At 36.5% G+C, this 22,436-nt stretch overlaps 1 protein-coding gene across 12 annotated transcripts in view; it reads right to left on the bottom strand.

Annotated features, from left to right (window-relative positions):
- Positions 1 to 271: 271 nt before the first annotated feature.
- Rbm39 (RNA binding motif protein 39) overlaps positions 272 to 22,436 on the bottom strand; it is a 31,503-nt gene continuing 9,338 nt past the window's right edge. For 5 of the 12 annotated variants that reach the window (XM_029474476.1, XM_021156147.2, XM_029474477.1 and 2 more), the window contains 13 exons: positions 19,742 to 19,807; positions 19,596 to 19,649; positions 16,448 to 16,565; positions 15,509 to 15,661; positions 14,646 to 14,783; positions 14,397 to 14,462; positions 12,260 to 12,464; positions 11,632 to 11,709; positions 7,659 to 7,709; positions 3,717 to 3,798; positions 2,229 to 2,334; positions 1,311 to 1,389; positions 279 to 1,222 (listed from right to left, as the gene is read on the bottom strand). In XM_029474476.1, coding sequence (XP_029330336.1) covers positions 1,122 to 1,222; positions 1,311 to 1,389; positions 2,229 to 2,334; positions 3,717 to 3,798; positions 7,659 to 7,709; positions 11,632 to 11,709; positions 12,260 to 12,464; positions 14,397 to 14,462; positions 14,646 to 14,783; positions 15,509 to 15,661; positions 16,448 to 16,510 — 1,122 coding nt within the window. In that variant the 5' untranslated portion in view covers positions 16,511 to 16,565; positions 19,596 to 19,649; positions 19,742 to 19,807 and the 3' untranslated portion in view covers positions 279 to 1,121. Of the gene's footprint in view, positions 1,223 to 1,310; positions 1,390 to 2,228; positions 2,335 to 3,716; positions 3,799 to 7,658; positions 7,710 to 11,631; positions 11,710 to 12,259; positions 12,465 to 14,396; positions 14,463 to 14,645; positions 14,784 to 15,508; positions 15,662 to 16,447; positions 16,566 to 19,595; positions 19,650 to 19,741; positions 19,808 to 22,436 lie in introns of all 12 variants that reach the window. The other 7 variants (XM_021156145.2, XM_029474479.1, XM_021156144.2 and 4 more) reach the window with 6 other exon arrangements.

Below are 22,436 nucleotides of genomic sequence, written 5' to 3' on the forward strand. Positions count from 1 at the left end.
GAGGACATACTTGGTAGTGGTACTAGACAACCAACAGTGGATGCGACTATCACTAAGAATGAAATAAGCTTAGTCTAGGCATGTAAGCTGACACACATAGCTCCCCTTTCCCAGCAGCCCAGAGGTTCAGAGAATAACATATTAAGTCTTTGGTAGATCTGAGGCATGGAATGCTGAAACACTAACTTGAAAACAAGAAGGAAACAAACCCAAAGGATATTGTGATAGCCTATGCTTAAGTTTGTAACATAAAAACATTTGAAAAACGAAATTTTGTGGCCTTTTTCAGAGAATTTTATTTGAGTGGTTCTTACAAAGATTGTTGCAATATGAAAGTCATTTGTTTGATAGAAATATCAAGCTGTCTTGTCAAACACACTGAAGTAACCCAAAAATATATTTCAGAGCTCACAGAGCTTAAAAAGAGCAAAGATTATATGCAACCAGACAAAACCTATTTCTGCATTTCCTATCTCTTGCCCAAGACTGCTTTACTCAATCTGTTACATCAGCCACCTTGAGGAAATGCAGGGATCATTTTGTTTGGAATCTCAAGACACACTAAAACATACAGTATTTACAAAGAAACTTTTACAGATACATTAATTGAAAAAATTACCATCAAGAAATATTATTTTGAAATCCCCTTCTTGTCAAATGATCAAGATCAAATGCTAAGCAGTCTATAGCCACTTAGACTTTTCACACACTAACTGTGGATTCTGGAAACCTTTGTTGAACCATGAGCCGAATACATGAATGTGAATTGTAACTGATGTGTAAAAAGTTAGGTTTCTGAAACATTAAAACGTTACCTGTCTGCCTTTATACAGAAAGCACATTTGTTCCCCTAGAGCTATTCTATAGATCCTTAATGTCATTTTCTACATGGACATTTAAAACAGCAGAACAAGAGAACAGCTTTGCATAAAGTAGGATTTGCTAGTTAGGGATAATGAGCACACTGCATTCCTGTTAACATTTTTATTTTTCAAGGTAACAGGAGTTGTATACAAATGACAGTAGACCCTTGCCTCTTTATTTTATCTAAATAAAAGATAACTCAAGATGAATTCTCAAGAGAAAAAAAAAGCTATATACATAAGGGACTGTATCTTCCTTCATCGTCTACTTGGAACCAGTAGTTGTGTTGCTGTCATAGAATCAGGAAAGAGGTTGTGGTAAGTTGGAAGAGGTACATACGCTGCTGTTATCATTTTACCTGTTGACAAAAAGAAAAAAGTAAGCAGTTTTTAGTCAATGTTAATCACTTGGTGTTTCAACATAAAGTCTTCATAGCAGTTACTCACCAGCAAACCATCTGCCATGCAATGCATTGACAGCAGCAATAGCCGCAGCAATAGATGGGCACTTCACATACACATTGCCCTAAAATTATCAAAAGACAAAATTAATAAAACAACCACTGATCATGTATCCTAGATGTTTGCAAAAATGTTCTTTTGAAGCTATTTATTAATTCTAATAGCTTATGGTAAACACCTCAAATGTTTTTGAAAACTATAGAATCTTCTTCTCATTGATCTTTTCACCCTATATTCCCCACGCCCCAAATTCTATGTAAAGAGTAAAGCTGTTAAGAGTTCCAGGGTACATGATGCAAATTAGCTCATCAGTTAACACTACTCTCATCAAATATTCATTATTTTGAACTTGCCTTTGTTTTGGAGCTGGTATTTAGCTAGCATATTTAAGTCCCTTTCAGGAAACAAACACTAAGAAAGCATAGTGGTACAGGCCTATAATAAATCCCAGAATACGGGAAGGTAAGTCAGCAAAGAGCTAACTTAATTAAGGTCCTGAGTTCAAATTCTAACACCGACATGGTGGCTCACAACCATTGTTAATGAGATCTGATGCCCTCTTGTGTGTCTTAAGACAGCTACAGTGTACTGGGATATAATAATAAATAAATTAAAACAAACAGGTGGATCTCTGAGTTTGAGGTTATCTTGGTCTGCAGAGTTGCAGGATAGGTGGCACTACACACCACAAACACAAAACCGAAACCAAAATCCCGTCTCAAAAGAAAAACCAAAACCAAGTCAAAATGGAAATAAAACCTCATGAGGAATACAGTCACAATTAAATGGACTAATGGTATGAAAAGGAGGACACACAATAGTATACACCTCAATCCCAGCACTCGGGCAGCATATTACACAAATAAACACTGTCTTGAAAAACAAAAATAAAAATCAAATTACCTGAGCTGAATTTTTGTCAACATAAATATGAATGACTCCTCCATGTTTATTACATTCTTCAATGACATCATCTTTAATCTCTGTATCCCATCCAACTTCTTCTTCTCTGTTAACAAAGTAATAAAAATAATGAAATTGTATTTAAATAACGATTAACTACATTGTGTGTGAACATGGGGATGCATGTGGTCCAAACAGAATCCATTTCAGCTTCCATATGAATGCCAGGGATCAAATTCTCATCTTCAGACGTGGCATCAAGCACCTTTACTCCCCGTGAAGCATCTAGTTTACCTTTTACTATGTAGTAACTCTCCTTATGAAACACAGAAAATTAACTGAACTAGCTTACCAATTATCTTGCTCTATGTATCTGCTTATACCAAGTTGACATTCATGCAAACATGATAAGCATTTGACATGCTCAGCTATCCACCCACACCTAAACATATTCTTTAAATTTAAGATGTTAATGGTTATACATAAAGATGTACAAAATGTAATCAATTTTTACTACCAAGTTTACTGTAAGTTTTGTGGAGTTGACTCAACAGTTAAGAGCATTTGTTGCTTTTGCAGAGGACTTAAGTCTTAGTTAAAATCAACAGGGCTACTTAAAACCTATAAAAAAATCTATAAAACTGTAACATTTCTGTTCCTTCAGATACAGGTAAGCATGTGGCATACATACATGCAAGCAAACACTGATAGACATAAAGAAACAAAATTAAAAGCCTGACAAACCAGAACCTGTGGTTGCTATACAATTATAATGACCAGAATTCTATATAAAGCAGCAAGCTAAACCCTTTTAATAACCATTGTGAGGAGGCAAGACGGAATAAAGGTAATAAAATGTTGAACTTTGGAATCCATATACTTATGTACCTGAAGGGATACATATACAAAATTATTAAATTATTAACATCATACATCAGTAAAATTAGGTAAACTAAAAGCAGATAAAATTATCATAGGTTAGAAGCCTGCACGGACTACAGTGCTGCTACTAATCGATCACAAGACCAGCTCTAACAATTGATGGTAAGATCTTGTTTGAATTTAAAAATCAACAACAAAAAAGAGGACTTGTGATTTTCATCAGTGGCATAACTGCCTGGCATGCAGTGCTCAAGGCCCTAGGTTTTAGCCCTATGAAAGAAAACGATCCTGTAGTAGATAAATTTGTTATTCCTATAGAGTACCAGCTTCAGTTACCAGCAAACAGCAACAATACAGATGTCCATTCTGACCTCCCTGAGCACAAGTGATAGACACATACATACATACATGTACACATACATAGAAGCAAAATACTCATATATATTCTAAAGTAACAATACAAAAACAGCAGGTAAACAATTGTATGCAAACGATTGGTGACAGAAATTTCATGAATATTAAATTTTATTCAATGTGCCCAATACAATATAAATGAAATTTAAAAAAATGAAAAAGGCTTTTAACATATTATACAAATGTACTTACGTTTGAGGATTAAACATGTTAGAAAGTTGGAAACACTGTGTTGCAAGAGGTTGAACAGACGCAGCTGCAGCTAAAGCTGAGGCTAAAAAAGGAAGAATAAAAATTAGCTTCATGGAAAATGTGTAAGTATCCCTGGACAATTAACTAAAATTCAACCCTATCTATATATGGATGACATAATTTATATATCACCTTCATGAATGTGAAATAAGACAGTTACTCGCTTTACCATAATACAACAGTTAAGCTAAGCACAGCAACCTTAAAACATCTTTAGCTTAACTTATGATAGCAACAAAAAGTACAAATACGCAAGTATTATTTAGAGAATGAGAAGGGGAAACGAATGCTCACACATTTCATTCAGATGCAAATATATGTCCCTAAAAATTACAGGAGCTGGGTTTGGAACTTCTGTCAAGCGTATTTGTCTAGCAGGCATGAAGCTCTGGGTTTGACACCAACCACCCCATAAACTCAGTGTGCTAATAATCTTAAGAGTTAGAAAGGTAAAAAAAATAAAAAAATAAAGAGTTAGAAAGGTAAATGCAAGATGAATGAATAGAAGTTCAAAGTCACCGAAGCCAACATACCAACGTTTAGGCTAGACTCTAATATATAAAACCCTGTCTTCTGCAACAATTATATAAAAGGGGGCACAGTGGAATATGGCTTTAATCACAGTACTTGGGAGATAGAGGCAAAACGTCTCAGAGCTCTTGCCTGAGCTACAAAGCAAATTCTTACACAGATAGAGTTCATGGGGAGACAATTTTCTTAAATGAAACCAAACCTATGAGGGTTTAAAGAGAGATATGCAATCTAAATATATCCAAAAACAAAAACAAACAAACAAACAAAAAAACCCCACAAATCCTTCCTAGAAATCATTCCAGAAAGAAAAAAAGGAATAATGTAAGGTTGGTTTTATCCTGAAATGATACCATTAATACAAAGTGAAATAGTTGGAAAGCCTAAATAGAGTAACAATCTTTTATATCTCTTATCTTTGCCAGGAATATAGCCTTATGTTTAAAAGATATACAAAGGGGCTGCAGAGATGGCTCAGTCAAGAGTACTTGACTGCTCTTCACAGGTCTCAATTCCCAGCAACTACATGGTGGCTCACAACCATCTGTAATGGGATCTGATGCCCTCCTCTGGTATGTCTGAAGAAAGTGACAGTGTGCTCGCATATTTAAAATAAATCTTTAAAAAAAAAAGCTAAGTAAAAGACATATCAATATATTAGGTTTTTATATAATATGTACTCTGAAGAACTTGGAAAACCTTTTAAAAAGCCAAAGATCTATTTATTTAAATTCTTGTGTGAGAATTTTGCCTGCATCCATCCATGCACATCACAGGTATTGTTTTTTCCCTCAGGGACACTAAAATCTGTTAAATATTATTTTAAGTTATGATGTGGTTGATGGGAATCAAAACTTGATAATGAATCAAAAGTCTAAAGTGCTTTAAATCCAAAGACCTCTCTCTCTCTGGTCCAACTTTTTTTTTAAAAAACATGAACCAAAATATAATATACATGTAAAAGACCAAGTATAGCATACCAGGAAAAATGTCCTAAAAATTTAACATTTAAATGATTTGTACTAGCAAAACGTAAAGCCAGAAACAGCAACTTATCCACAGTTTGATTATTGTAATGTGAAACTGCTGGGCCCAATGCTATTCAACCTTAAAGCAAACGTGTCTATAGTTAATTGCTTTTCCAAGTGAGGTGATGCAATGGTTTCTATTTGGTGTTCTTTAGGTGTGGTTTTTCTATTCCTGAGACAGGGTCTCATGTAACTCCAATTTTTAGGGAATTTCCAAATATATTATGGCAGCTGTTATAGAACTCACCGTAAGCATATTATCTGACCAAATCCCATTCCAATGCATAAAAACAAACAGCTAAGGATAAAATAATGCATTAAGAAATCGAGATACTTGGATAATCACCTAAGAAAGTATCAGACAAATCGCACTGAACAAAGCTATTCAAAAATATACCACATTAAAAATTATTCTGAGTGTAACAAGTGCTTTTCCTTCAATATTTCCTTCAAAGATAAAGGGAGTTTTCTTTTAGTAATTTTCAAAGCCTTTTCCTTGTATTTCTTCCCTATAAACAAGTATAACCTGACATAATCTAAGAACTAGTAAGTCCCAGCTAGCTACCTAAAATGTAAGGCAGAACTGCTTAAGAAACACAACAACAGTATACATGAAAGTCATAAAAAAAACATCAACCCAATTTATATAACTGAAGAGGGCGAGTGACAGGAGCCAGAGTAAAACCAATCTGAGTTGCAGACCAGACAGCTCGACATAACAGCCAAAGCTACACAACGAAGCCCTGTCTCAAAACAAAAGCAGAACAAGTATACAGAAAAGTATAAAGAAAAGTTAAGAAAACACCTGAGGGGAATTACTGACAGATTTTGAGTACTAAAGACCAAACAAACAAGTAATGAAATCTTTCACTTTTGATAATACTGCTAATCATTTACAAATAACAGTACAAATGTACCAGATGCTTAAATTTCAAACACATTTAATTCTCACCTAAAATTGACATGTTTCACACAGGATTTTTTATATTAAAAAAGAGAAACCAATAAGCAGTTTAAAGTTGGCAGCAGGGCTGGAGTCATGGCTCAGCAGCTAAGAGCACTGCTCTTCTGGTTTGTTTTGTTTTTGTTTTTTGAGACAGGGTTTCTCTGTATAGTCCTGGCTGTCCTAGACTCATTCTATAGACCAGGCTGGCCTCAAACTCAGAAATCTGCCTGCCTCTCTCTGCCTCCGCAGTGCTGGGATTAAAGATGTATGCCACCACCACCCGGCCTGACTGGTCTTCTGAAGGTCCTGATTTCAACTCCCAGTAACCACACGGTGGTTCACAATCATCTGTAATGAAATCTGACTCCCTACTCTGGTGTGTCTGAAGACAGCCACAGTGTACTTACATATAACAAATAAATACACCTTTAAAAAATAAAACAGGGCTGGTGAGATGGCTCAGTGGGTAAGAGCACCCGACTGCTCTTCTGAAGGTCCGAAGTTCAAATCCCAGCAACCACATGGTGGCTCACAACCACCCGTAATGAGACCTGATGCCCTCTTCTGGTGTGTCTGAAGACAGCTACAGTGTATTTACATATAATAAATAAATAAATAATCTTTAAAAAAAGGTGTTAGTTTTTAAAAATAAATAAATAAATAAAATAAAACAAAGTTGGCAGCAAACTAGAAGAGTAAAATACGTTTTTCTTTCTTGATTTCAGAAAGACATAAAATCATGGCCTATTGGCCATATATATGGCCACGATTACATGATGCATGTAATTAGAACAATTCATAACCCTGTTCTTGGCTTGATAATATACGCAAGTACAAACCAATCAGTAAAACATTATCACAAAATGTAATATACATATAATTCTAAACTCAAGGAAACATGAATGCACTGATGCATGAGTATCAGAAGAGGCCTAAGATCTCGACTCACACTGAGCCACCGTGAGGAATTGCAATTAGAACAGTCAGTGCTATTCCACAGGGCCCACATTGTGATGTTTTAAGTCTGTAGGCTAACAAATTTTACTTTATATATATATATATATATATATAAACCTTACAGTTAGATAAAACCATGAAATAAATATACGAATAAGTTCTGGTTTTCTATTTCAAGTGTCAAAGACAGCATGTTAAGCTATTTCTTTACCAAGAATCAAACAAGTAAAGCTATGAATGAAAAAAAAAAAAATCTAGCAATCCACAACAAACATAACCATAGACAACTTTTCTTCTTTCACTATTAAAAGTACAATGGTTACAATATATGGCAAAACTTTATGAATACGATAATTAACAAATTACATCTTTGCATATTTAATTGTATTTAAAACAGAGATCAAAATATAAGCAACTCACCTTCGGTCTGTTGGGAAAGTCGTGTTTGCAAATCTATAACAAAAGAGAATTCTACAGCTCAGTGCAGGAACAATGAAGAGCCTCAACTAACAGGGTAAATGTCAGGAAAGTATTAATAAAAGAGGACTTCAACAGCAGGGTTTGTTTAAAGCAAATTAGTAACACCTGGCAGCAAAACCTCCTTCCCCATTCCTCATTTACAAGGCTTTGGGACCTTTCCTTTCCTGTTATGCTAGAGAGATACTACTGTATTCCTAATACATCCTTCCCTATGTTGTGTTCCATTACCATACCACACTTAGGAATAATGGGAAATGGGGAAAAAGGAGCAAACCAGTCAGAAAATATACAAAAATCCCTGATTGAGAATTCAATTCCAAGTACTTGGGAAATAAAATTTTATACTTAATTTCAGTAAAAATTCAGTATTTCAGAAGCTTGTATTAATACTGTAGGTGTTACAAAGACACACATTCAAGAGCTAGGATGATGTACACTAATTTTAAATTCAGCATTATCCACTGAGAAAGACATCATTCCAAAAATTTGGAACATCTTTTTAAGAACTTCTAAGAATTAACCTGTCAATGATTCTTATAACAGGTTCACAATTTGATCAATGTTAATTTTCTCAAATACCATGAGAACTTGCGTTTCTATCCAGGAAAGCATATCAAACCTATCAGACATGTAAAGAAGACTACAGGAGCTGGGAAACAAATGAAAGCACAAAATAGGTGCGGCCCTAGCAATAGTGGGACTGAGGGAGGAAATGCTATCTATTGAGGATAATCTGCCTGATCTGTATATAGTGAATTTCAGAACAGCCAGGGATAAATCATAGTGAGACCTTGTCTCAACCCAACAAAAAACAAAATCCTGTATGACCTCAAAGTGATCATAGTTAATGAACATATTCAATTTGGGACATGAATAAGGAAATCTAAACCTTATGTTTGTTTATTTTACTGGGTTAAAACATTAGGCGCCGGGCAGTGGTGGCGCACGCCTCTAATCCCAGCACTCCGGAGGCAGAGGCAGGAGGATTTCTGAGTTCGAGGCTAGCATAATTTATGTATGCTAGGTAGAACCAATATGAGTAACTTAAAATACTGTTTAAAATACTGTTTCTTTTTACACATAATAGGTAAATTATACACATATCAGGGATTTATGCTATTAAGTACAAGTAACTTTGGTTACTTCCACTATATATTAGGAAACAAGAAACAAATTGTGGAACACTGCTCTAATCCTAACACTCAGGAAGGGCAGGAGAATTCAGTTCAATGCCAGAGTTAGCTACAGAAGGTATCTCAAGGGCATCTTGGGCTATACACATTAAGAATCTAAATCCCTACTATACATCAAAAAGACAGCAAATGGGAAGTCCAGAAGACACAAGAGTAAGGGAAGAGGATGGTTCTCAGTTACTAAATACAGAACAAAGCGAAGGATGACCAGGGATATCAAATAACATCCAGCCTCAGGATTGAGTATCTGGATATAATGCTAGTACATAAACAGGTAGACTGCCATTCTACATATGGTACATATTCTACATATTGTAGAAGAATACAACAACACAATGCACATTAGGCTCTATTGGCAGAGGCATAAGGGAAGTATCTTCTATCAAAATAATTAAATGCATTTAAAACAGCTATATCCACTGAAAGAGGGACCCCTGCAAGGGTAGCCAGTGCCCTTACCCCATGAGCCTTCATTTATAGTTCCTACATGAGAAATTATGAATGGCAGCACTATGAACAGGTGATATTGATTGCTCTAGTGTAATGAATGTCTACAAACAATTATTCTGCATGAAATTTTGAGCTTGATTGAAGAGAAGCAGTAAGGTAAACAATTATTTATTTTCATTCATTCATTCATCTTTTGATTTTTTTCCAAGACAAGGTTTCTCTATGTAGCCCTGGCTGTCCTGGAACTCACTCTGTAGACCAGGCTGTCCTGGAACTCACAAATCCACCTGCCTCTGCTTCCCAAATACTGGGATTAAAGGCATTGCGAAACCACTGCCTGGCTAAATAATCCTTTTCTTTTCCTTTTTTTTTTTTTTTGGTTGGTTTTTGAGTCAGGGTTTCTCTGTAGAGCCCTGGCTGTCCTGGAACTCAATTTGTAGACCAGGCTTGCCTCGAACTCAGAACTCAACTTGCCTCTGCTTCCAGAGTGCTGGGATTAAAGGCATACACCACAACGCCTGGCTTAAATAATCATTTTCTTTTTTTTTTTTTTTTTTAAAGATTTNTTTNTTTATTATATGTAAGTACACTGTAGCTGTCTTCAGACACTCCAGAAGAGGGTGCCAGATATTGTTGCGGATGGTTGTTAGCAACCATGTGGTTGCTGGGATTTGAACTCTTGGACCTTTGGAAGAGCAATCGGGTGCCCTTACCCACTGAGCCATCTCACCAGCCCTAAATAATCATTTTCAAATCAAAGTTTCTCTACATAGTTCAGGATCAGGTAGATCAGTCTGGCTATGTCCTAACCCCTAAACCACAAGAATTAGCTACCATAAAAGGTATACACGTCTATACTTGGCCTATGATTATCATCATCATCATCACCACCACCACCTTTTTAATGATTTTCAAGACATCTTGATTGCCCTAGATTTTCATTCTGGTTGTCCTAGAACTTATCGTGTAGACCAGGCTTGGCCACAAATTCAGGGATCACTCTGCCTGCCTCCAAAGTGCTGGGATTAATGGTATGCACCTACAGAGCCTAGACCATTAGTTTTCTTAAATAATTATTATCTTATCTTTATTGATGTGCAAGTGAGTGTGAGCCATATGTGTGCTGTTTAGAGGCCATTAGAGGGTGTGAGATTCCCTGCAATTAGACTAACAGGTAATATAGCTAACACTTGTGCTAGAGGCTAACAGAACTGAAATCATCTAGAAGAAACCACGCCTAGTCATCTAAACATTGAGTACTCCAAATTATTTCTGAAGACAGTTCACTTCAATTAAAAAAAAAAAAATATCAGTATGTTGACTAGTTATCAAAATAAATCATAATAGGTAATGTTTAAAAAACTGACAAGCAGAAACACAGGTAACAGATACTTGTGTTGAGCTGAAGACATTTTATTTACAGAAATATCTCAATGCTTACTTTTCCACCTTCATCATTCATGTTGAAATTGTTTTCAGAACATGCTTTAGCAAGCACAAGAGGTTTTGGGCACAAAATCTCACAAGGTCTCACTTTGAGAAACTTTAGAACACAAATTGCCATACTTAGAACTTCTGGAGATTTGTGGCACAATATATAAAAGTTTAACAACAGGGTCGTACTCCTTCATCCTGCTAAAGTTGGTATTTTACAGGGTCCTCACCATCATTCCTGGATAAAATGTATCCTTTATGTATTACATATAGTTCTAATTATGACAGGCCTAACAAATGAAATACAACCTTAGATCACAGATTTAGGGCAACATGTTTAAGATTTTTGTCTTCATGTATGTATGTGTATTGTGTGTGCCTGTGGCCTGCAGAGGTTAGACAAAGACATAAGTGTGCCAGTACTGGAATTATTAGATTGTTGTAAGCACCTAAGAGCACCTAAGTTATTCCCCTGAATAACTGCCTAAATTAGCACTTTTCCTCTTAAGTCCCTTGTCAAGATATTTTATCATAGAAACATAGGGAAAAAATTAATTTTTTTTATTACTGGTAATGCAAATGTTTAAGCAAAACTTAATTTTGCGAGATTTTATCTCTTAACACTAACAATTTATCTATACATAGTGTGTCACAGAGTGCTCTGGATGGTTGTATTTAAATATAATAATAAACCTACTCTTTGCAATCATTAAAATGCTAGAAGTACTTAATGAATTGAATTCTCAGTTAGTCCTTTGAAATGCAAAAAAATTTGGCATATTTTCGAATTAGGTGAAAATACAATGATTTCAAATTAGAAAGGATTCAATTCCTACCTGCCACAGCACCAAATGCCAGAGAGCCACTCATTTGTAATGCTTGTTGTGCGGCAGGTGGAATCTGCAAACCGGTACCTGTAAGAGAATAAATCTTCAATTACTATGTTAACAGCAGAGATAAACCAAATACTGGGAATTCATGTGGTAAACTCAAGGGGTGTCTGCAATGTCTCTGCACTAACAGACCTACCTTCCTACTACCAAAGATGATAACCTGTAGTACTCTTTAGTACCCATGTATGGTATAAGGATAAGACGTTTTCCCCTCAAGTACCGCTCTGACCTCCCCAATCCATGTTGTGCCACTCATATACCATCAAAATAAATATACATGCACACAAAATAAAGGAAATAATAGTAACTTTCTCTAAAAAATTGTAAAAGCCAAGGAAAATAATCACAATCCACTTCTTAAGGAGTCTGGTGATATATAAATCAAAAAAAAATCTAGTGTTTCCATATACCAAAATGAGGACAACATAAGACAATGGAAAAGATAACTATGTATTCCTATACATAAACATTAATACCAAAATATAACAATATTTTTTTCCATTTTGTAGTTTGCATAGCTAAATTTCCTTTCTACCACTATGATAAATCAATAGCTCTATTGAAGACTTACCCTCCGCAAGTCTTGCCATTAACTGAAGACGTCCAGTTGTTCCCAAGTCAATTCCAGTCCTTTCTAGTTCATCACTGTCCAAAAATGAACTAGCACTCGAAGCATCAGTTCGTTCAGTAACGTGACCAACTTTCATTGGTCTCCCAGCTAACTCGAATCCATTAAGTTGTTCCAAAGCCTTTTTGGCACATTCGGAGTCAGAAAACTAGAATAGACAGCAGAATTTTTAACTTATTAATATGTGTTTATATTATTACAGAGAGATCTAATATTTACTGAGAAAGTGCAAAAAAATACCTGAATAAATTACAATATATGTATAAATTTAGACCATTATTACTTTTTTGTTTTGTTTTTCAAGACAGGGTTTCTCTGTGTAGCCCTTGGCTGTCCTGGAACTCACTTTGTAGACCAGGCTGGCCTTGAACTAAGAAATCCTCCTGCCTCTGCCTCCCAAGTGCTGGGATCAAAGGCTTGTGCCACCACGTCGGGCTTAAACCATTATTTTTGTGGAAGGACAGCTTAATGAACATGGGAACTTTGAAACCTTCTTAATTTTTAGGCCAAGTGTCATTTTGTAACTTTTTGCATGGAACTCACTGTGAAGAAGAGGGTGGCCTTGATTGAGTTCCAACTACCTAGAGTCCCAATTTCTGGGATTAAAGGTGTAACAATAGGTCTAGAAGCCTGAATTTATAAAAGAATTTTAGTGTCCCGATTGGAAAAGGACATGTTCCTCCTAGAAACTTCTAACATTATCAGCCCACCCACTAAATTTAACAAAGCTACCTCTCACATCTTTCATTGAGATGTGATCTTTCATTGTGGCCTCAAGATATATTCCACTACCTTTAATTTCCCCAGAAATCTTGACAGTAACGGGAGATATGGCTGAGTGTTTAAAGACTACTTGCTATTCTCTTCCTGAGGACTAGTGTTCAGTTCTAAACATCTATACCGTGTTGCTTAAAACCACCTATAATTACAATTCTAGGTGATCTCATGCCCTTACCTCTTTATGCACCTGAACATACACGTGTCATACACACATTTACACATAAAAAAGACAATCATGGCTCATGCCTTTTGGGAAGCAGGTCCTCGAATTTATTTGCAGTCTGAGTTACATAATTCCATCTTGTTAAAAGATTGGGGGAATGGGAAGGTTAATGGCCTCTTTATCTACCTCCTGTGTTACCACAGATGAAAGGTGAGTACTGATATAACTAGTTATATTGAACCAAATCTTCATGCTTAAAACAAGGACATTATTAACTGGACTATGTATTCCCAAACTCCTGTGCATTTATCAATTTTTAAGATCCAGAAAAAGACAATACTGTCCTGGGGTCAGTAATTATAGCAAACTCATAGGTGTTCAAAAAGCCATGTATAATACAAAATGAGCTAAAGTGACCAGGTGTGACACCAAATGTATCCCTAGTTTTTGCTAGGCTAAAATTATGTATATCTAAGTTCAGGGAAAGCTTTATGTCCTTATATACATAAAATAAATAAATCTTTAAAACTTGGCTGTAACCATGCCTATTGTGGTAGCTTATGCCTTAATTCTATCTAGGACTGGCTACTAAAGTTAGGCAAGATACGTCTTGGAAGATTATAGACTTTAATAGGTAAGAATGAGTGTAAGACAGGCATGGCATTCTGACTTTACTCTTAGCACTATAAAGGCAAAAATGTCATCTCAAAAAAATGTTTTTGCCAGCCTGGCCTACATGGAGAGTTATACCCACAGTTTTGTTTTTGTTTTTTTTTTTCGAGACAAGGTTTCACTGTATAGCCCTGGCTGTCCTGGAACTCAGAAATCCACCTGCCTCAGCCTCCCGAGTGCTGGGATTAAAGGCATGCGCCACCACACCCGGCTATACCCACAGTTAAACTGAGAAACAATGACATAAAAATAAATAATATAGCACATCTAGGTGGATGTGACAACCTTAGACTATATGAATACTTATATGAACATATCAAAATAAACAGTACACAGATGTAAAATTAATAAGAACATGTAGTCATGTTTAAAAATGAAATCACTTGAAAACACTAATTCTTCATTCCGAATTACCTGTAAACCATACTCAAAACTTGTTAGATTTTACAAAAGACAACTACTTACTGTAATAAATCCATATCCCTTAGATCGACCAGTTTCACTATCCATCATGAGCTGAATACTTTCAATCTAGAATTAAAGGCATAAATTAGACAAAATTACTCCTTGAGTTAGTTTTGAAAAATCTAGAATATGCTTTAATCGTCTAGGACTCAAGAGATTACAACAATGCTTTACATAACACACACACACACCCCGCTTTGGACGAGAAAAATATGAAAAAAAAAAAAAACAGAAGAAAAATGTATTTACCCTTCCAAAAGGTTCAAAGATCCCCCGAAGCATGTCTTCAGTTATGTTAAAGTGTAATGAGCCTACATAGAGCCTCATAGGTCCAGCACTTCCCTTTTGTAAATTGTTTGCCATTGCAGCAGCTCTATTTTTTTCTGCCTATAAACAAGTAAAACCCACGTCAAAAAGTAACACAAAGCAGGCATACATGCAATAACAAAAGGGTAATGCAGAAACTTTAAGTCATCCCAAATAAAATTACAATTATCATTGCAAATAGTCAAGGCTTAGAAAACATTTGGACTAGAGAAAGGGAAAGAGTGCTTTGGATAGACTGGTTTGTCTAGTCCTGTGGAATGTTTGGAGAAAGGATGGTGCTGTACCATATAGTGAATGTCATTGATGGCACTTAATTGCACTGAAAGGCCTTTGTGGGCATGTTATGTAAACATTCCAACACCAACCTATACATCTAAATTATGCACACAATTTTCTATTTTAACATTTTAATAAAGTTTAAAGTATATATGCAGATATACACAAATCTATACAGTAGTTATATACAAAATTATACATGTATGTATAAAATTATACATACATATAAAAATTATTTTTATACAAAAAGAAAATTAATATAAAACTAATAAACCAGTGCAGCTGGCTTTGTGCTATCAAAAATGACAGACAAAAAATTAAAACTAGTCCAGTTCACAGCTTAGTGCTTACCACCCACTGAACACAAGATTTCTTTTCAAGATTTACATTGGCATGAGATGATCTGAGGCAAATTGATGGCAATCCTCCTGCATAATACTCCTAAGTACTGACACTAGTGTTAAGTGGTACAACATCCAGCTCAATGACAAACCTCTAAATCAAGTTACCTGTGATGCCTGAACTATGATTGGCACTCCTAAAACGCGTTGGCCAGTTAATCCAATTGCTAGAGGCACTGAACTGACATCAACAAATTCCACATATGCAATTCCTTTGGAACGTCTTGAATTTCTATCAGAAATCATTCTCACATCTCGAACCTAAGATGAAAACAAATGTAATTATAATTACTATTCTGTAGTCATATAATCCAGTACAAACTACACACATAATTTCTTCAACATATAATCAGAAATACTGTCTCAATACACATCCCCATTGCTTAAACATCATTGTGCAGATCAAACTAGCCTTAAATTCACATAAATCTGGAAACTTCTGCCTCCTAAGTTGCAAGAATGAAATTTCAGATATGGTGTTGGCACAAGTTTTAATAAAGTAGGCAGAAGTGGATCTGAATTTGAAGACTAGGCTACCCCACACACTGAGACTAAATAATCAGTAATAGATGTACATGATGGTGTCTTCCTGCACTCCTAAGCCTAGTCTAGCCAGGTTTACAGAAAGACATTCCCGGACTATCTATAGAATAAAACTCAGTAATTAAGATAGAGATATCAGTGTTTAACCCCATCTACTAGGATTATATTACCCACCTAAGACTTGCCCCTCTAATAAATGAGGTAAATTATTGGATTGTCTTTGAGGAAAGTGGTTTAATTGTGTGTTAGGGCTTTAACTGTTCAATCCTTCCATCATGGAAGGATTGGAAAATGTTATCAGCTTATGATTAACTTTTTTGATACAAAATAATAAATGATGATATTGCCAGGTTGTCCTGTAACTCAAAACAGCAAGCCTGCCTTAAACTCAAAGGACCAATTACACAGAAGGTGCAAGAGAATGGTCTGAGGCAACACAGTGGTAAGCAGTGGTTAAAGGCTCATGAAACCATATGCTACTTTTTTGGATATTTGAGAAGTTACCTTTCCAACTGTAGAGAAAAACTCTTCCAAATCTCGAGGTCGAATTCTTGCTGCCAGTTGCATGCAGAAAACAGTCCTTGCATCCCTTTCCTCAGGAGTGAGATTATCAATAGGTTCCCTAACAAAAGGAAACCCATAAAATTAACTTTGCAGGCTTTTTTATTTGGACACAGGGACTAATGTATTATGGTTGTCCTCAAATCCCCTCCCCTTGTTTGTTTGTTTCCTGAGAATATTTCTCTGTGGAACTCTGGCTGGACTGGAATTTTCTCTGTAGACCAGGCAAGAATCAACCTGACCTCTACCCTCTTTCAAACCAAGAGCTGGAAAAGTTGCCTGCCACCACAGCCCAGCTCCAACTCCTTTCTAAACAAAGGTCCTTGGATATTCCTGTATATATATACACATATTTATGATATGTATACACACATACATATATTTAGCTGACATGTCTCTAGTGTATTCCTGAGTGTATACAAAAACAGTACTCATTCCGAGCTCATGAAGATCAGAACCATCAAAACTGGAATTATAGATGATTGTTAAATGCAATTTAAGTGCTCAAAATTGAACTGAGGCTTTTTCAACAGTCAAGAACTCACAATCACAAAGTCATCTCTACAGCCCTTATCTTCAATTTATCTTTCCTGTTTTTAGTTCTCAGGTTGTGGGATTATAGACCTGCTTCATTGTAGGCAGTTGTAGACATAATACCAAATTTTAAACCAGTAAGGCAACCACTTTTACATCAGTGCTTCACATCTTTGTTCTCTTCTGGGGTTTGAGGCCCACACTGCACACATTAGGCAAATGATCTACAGTGAAGCTAATTTCCAGTCCTGTCGTAATTTTTAATGTATAAACTTCAGTAAAAGTGTAACCAAGGGGCTAGAGAAATGAATCAGCATTTAAGGGCATTTGCTGTCATGCAGAGGCTATGCTCTATTCCCAGCATGCATATTGTGAAATTCCAGTTCTCTTCTCATCTCCAGAAACCATCAGGGATATAGTGCACATAATACAAACATGCAGGAAAAACATTAATTTAAAAATAAGTTTCGAGGCAGAGGCAGCCAGGGCTACACAGAGAAACCCTGTCTCGAAAAACCAAAAAAAATAAAATAAATAAATAAATAAAAATAAAAATAAGTTTCAGGGCTAGTGAGATGGCTCAGTAGGTAAGAGCACCCGACTGCTCCTGATTTCAACTCCCAGCAACCACATGGTGGCTCACAACCATCCATAACGGGATCTGACTCCCTCTTCTGGTGTGTCTGAAGACAGCTACAGTGTACTTATATATAATAAATAAATAACTCTTTAAAAATAAATAAATAAATAAGTTACAGACGGGCTTGGTGGCACACTCCCAGTACTTGGGAGGCAGAGGCAAGCAGATTTGAGTTCCAGGATAGCCTGGTCTACAGAGTGAGTTCCAGGACAGCCAGGGCTACAAAGAAAAGCCCTGTCTCAAAAAAACCAAAAACAATAATAGTAATAATAATAAGTTTCAATTAATTGTCAACTTTTAAGTACACTTAAATATATACAAAATGTCCACACTACAAAGTTTACTTCCTTTGATAGAGAAAAATCATTCTGCTAATCAGACTGCAGGACACCAGGTGCAAACAACTGTCCTCACATCACCAAAGTGGTTATTTCTCCATATTAAAGTGAAGCCTTCACAACTGAAAGACAAATTCCAGGAATGAACAAAATTTGCATAATGGATATTCCCACCAAAAAAAAATTAGAAAACACAGGGCAGTGGTGGCACACGCCTTTAATCCTAGCACTTGGCAGGCGGACTTGGCATCGTCTACACAGTGAGTTCCAGGACAGCCAAGGCTACACAGAGAAACCCTGTCTCAAAAAACTGAAAGAGCCGGGCGTGGTGGCGCACGCCTTTAATCCCAGCACTCGGGAGGCAGAGGCAGGCGGATTTCTGAGTTCGAGGCCAGCCTGGTCTACAAAGTGAGTTCCAGGACAGCCAGGGCTACACAGAGAAACCCTGTCTCGAAAAACCAAAAAAAAAAAAAAAAAAAAACTGAAAGAATTTTATGATTAGAATACATCTAGTAACAAGTTTAACAACTAGGGGACTGGCTAAGCTTACCAAAGACCAGGGTTTCATTTCCCAGCACCCGAATGCTGCTCAAAAATATTTATCACTCCAGTTCCAGGAAATCTAACACTTCCAAAGGCCTAGGAGGGCACCAGGCATGTTATACTGCATAAATATGTGTAGAAACATATATTCCTGAACATGAAATAGTCTTTTACAAAAAAATAAGTAAGTTGGGCATGATCAAACAGAGTTAACCCAACACTATCGTGGCTCGGGCAAGTGAAATTGAAGGCCTGGGTGAGCCACAGGGAATGTTCCAAGTTTCCTATGACTACGAAGGGATACCATGGACCAAAAAAAAAAAAAAAAAAAATTCATTGGGCTGGAGAGATGGTGTATTAGGTTAAGAGCACTGACTGCTCTTCCAGGGATCTTGAGTTCAATTCCCAGCAAAGACATGGTGGCTCACAACCATATAATTGGATCTGATGCTTTCTTCAGGTGTGCATGAAGATTGGTTCAGTGTACTCATGTACATAATGAAAATAAATTTAACATATTCTAGTTAAGGTCAACCTGGTTAGTGAAGTATACCAGAAGACAAAACTGTGCTCTGAAGCAAAATTATTCATTATACAGTTGGAAACTTTCTGAGGCATAAACAGATATAACCATTCAATTTGGTAAGAATCACAAGATGAAATGTACTTTTCATGCAACAGTTTCAAGTAGTGAAACTAATGATTGTTATTTTACTATGAGAATAGTTACTAAATGTTACTAAATAATTCCATACGAAATGAAGCCTATTTAGCTGGGCAGTGTTGTTGCATGCCTTTAATCCCAGCACTTGGGAACAGAGGCAGGCAGATTTCTGACATGGAGGCCAGGTGGTCTACAGAATGAGTTCCAGGACAGCCAGTGCTACACATAGAGAAACCCTGTCTCAAAAACAAAAACAAACAAACAAACAAAATTAACAAAAAACAAACAAAAACAAAAAACAAGAAAACAAGGTTTATAGAACTTTACTAGGAAAAAATTAAAAAGGGTGAAAGAAAAAAAGCTAACAGTTACCTCACAGGGCTCTTGTCTTTCCTGAATGGACTTTTGCTTCGGGAACGTCTTCTGCTACAAGGATAAAAAGTTTCACAAGTTACCCAAACAAATCACATTAGTTCCTTGAAATATAATTTAAACAATCCAGAAGTATGTTTAAAAACCTTAATTTGATGCTATGAGGCAACCCAATCTTTCCTCGGATGGCACTGTTAAATTTTGGTCCGGAGCTAAAAAAAAAAAAAAACAAAACAAAATTATACTAGTTACAGGTTTTGGGTGTGTTGCGAAGATCAACTTCATGGGCTCCCCAACAATTGTAACACTGTTTACACTGCTTCTTTTCTACCTCAAACTATATAGAGGAAGGAACAGAACTTAGAAAAATCATGACTTAATCCAGACCTGTAGCCCTTGTTTTTCTATCCTGGACCAGGTTCAAGGTACAAAGAACCAAAGTTGCAGCCTCAAAAACTTTTTTTGTTTCTCTGAGTAGCCTGGCTGTCTTGGAACTCACTTTGTAGACCAGGCTGGCCTCGAACTCAGAAATCTGCCTGCATCTGCCTCCCAAGTGCTGGGATTAAAGGCCTGTGCCACCACTGCCCGGCAAGACAGGGTTTCTTTGTGTATCCCTGGCTGTCCTGGAACTCACTCTGTAGACCAGGCTGGCCTCTAACTCAGAAATCCACTGGACTCTGCTTCCCAAGAGCTGGGATCAAAGGCGTGTGCAACCACTGCCCTGCAAGACTTTTTGATTCTAAAAAAAAATCTATCACATCTACTCTCAATCATATAATTATGAGCACGAGCCTTTAAAAAAACAAAAAATACAGTAAAAATACTTGCCTCTGTACTTTCTCATCCCAAAGTGGTTTAGTATGTAATTTTTAAAAAGTATGCACATGTACATACACACTATACATTTCATTCAAAAACTTTTGACAGTGTCTCATAAAATCCAAGTAATACCTAGAACTGTTATTTCTCCTGCCTCAAACTGAGATTTCAATGTTGAATTACAGACCTCAATCCCTTATTCATCTTTTTCTTCCCTTCCTCACTGCCTCCCCCTTCTCAAGGCAGGATACAGACTTAACTATACTGGAACTCACTATAGTCCAGACTCAGAGATCCTAACTGACTCTGCCTTCTCTGTATTGATTTTAAAGGTGTATGCTACCACAAGCACCCAGGCTTTTTGTTTTTGTCTTTTAATTTAACACAGGTTCTCACTGTCTTTTCTGCTGGCCTAGAACTCACAAAGATCCTGTCTGACTAGTGCTGAAATCAAATGTGTGCCACCTTGCCCTGTTTCCATGTAGTGATACTTTTACGATTCAAAGAGAAGTTTCAGTTCAGTTCTGGAATATACCTGATCCACAGACCAACACCAGTATTGCAAAAAAATAAGAAAAGAGGGTTTTTTTTCACAGTAACTAAATCATAATACAAATAATTTTTGTACCTTTTTAAAGATAAAGCTTACTTCTTAAAGGATCATAAGATATATATGTCCCATAGTGTTCATGGTCATTAAAGAGGGCTGGCTCAGTAGATAAGAGCACAGGTTGCTCTTCCAGAGATCTTGAGTTCAATTCCCAGAAACCACTTGGTGGCTCTTGTCCTTCAATAATAGGGTCTAATGCTCTTCTGCCATACAGGAACACATGGAAATTGAGCACTTATGTATAAATAAGTTCTTAAAAAATTTACATTTAGTTTTAAGAAAAACTAGGTCAACTTATAATCAAGTTGTTTCAAATAAAATTCTTCTGTCCCCTCTAACTCAGACTTTTTTTCCCCGAGACAGGGTTTCCTGGCTGGCTTCAAACTCATAAATTCCACCTGCCTCTGCTTCCCATGTGCTGGGATTAAAGGGGTGTGCCACCAATACCCGGCCAGACTTTCTTTTTAAAAATAGGGTTCATATGCCTGACTTTTCTTGCAATTCACTTTGTAGATCAATGTGGGGTGGAACTTAGCAGTGATCCTCTTACTTTGCCTTTCTAATCCATAATAGTAAGACAATTGTTGGACAGATTACTGGCCATTGAAGTACATATAAATACTTAACAAGCTATATTTCCCCTTCAGTTATACATAATACAGAAAAGTATTATTTGAGACAGGGTGTAATTAAAAATACAGTCTGTAGGGCTGGTGAGATGGTTCAGTGGGTAAGATCACCCGACTATTCTTCTGAAGGTCCGGAGTTCAAATCCCAGCAACCACATGGTAGCTCACAACCATCTGTAACGAGCAGTGTACTTATATATAATAAATAAATAAATAAAACTTTTTAAAAAAGAAAAAAATACAGTCTGTAAACCAGGATGGCCTTCTACTAACAGATCAGCATCTGCCAACCTGACTATATTTCTCTTGGTTATAAAACTGCCTAGCTAACCACCACAAGGTTCAATTTAAACCAAAACAAGAAATATTTAAATTAATTTAAACTTGAATAAGAAACAGCCATAAGTAATAGCTTCTCAAAAAAAGTATTCCGGTGCTGGAGAGATGGCTCAGCAGTTAAGACTGCTCTTCCAAAGGTCCTGAGTTCAATTCCCAGCAACCACATGGAGGCCCACAACCATCTGTAATGGGATCTGATGTCCTCTTCTGGTCTGTCAGAAGGTAGGCACTGCACTAACATACGTGAAATAAATTAATAAAGCTTAAAAAAACAAAAATAGCATTCTGATTTTTAAAGCATCTGTCCCCTATTTAATTCACCCCAGTTAAGAAAACTTACAATTTTAGCCGGGCGTGGTGGCGCACGCCTTTAATCCCAGCACTTGGGAGGCAGAGGCAGGCGGATTTCTGAGTTCGAGGCCAGCCTGGTCTACAGAGTGAGTT

This window comes from Mus caroli, chromosome 2 (assembly GCF_900094665.2).
Source record: "Mus caroli chromosome 2, CAROLI_EIJ_v1.1, whole genome shotgun sequence".
In the NCBI taxonomy this organism is placed as follows: Eukaryota; Metazoa; Chordata; class Mammalia; order Rodentia; family Muridae; genus Mus; species Mus caroli.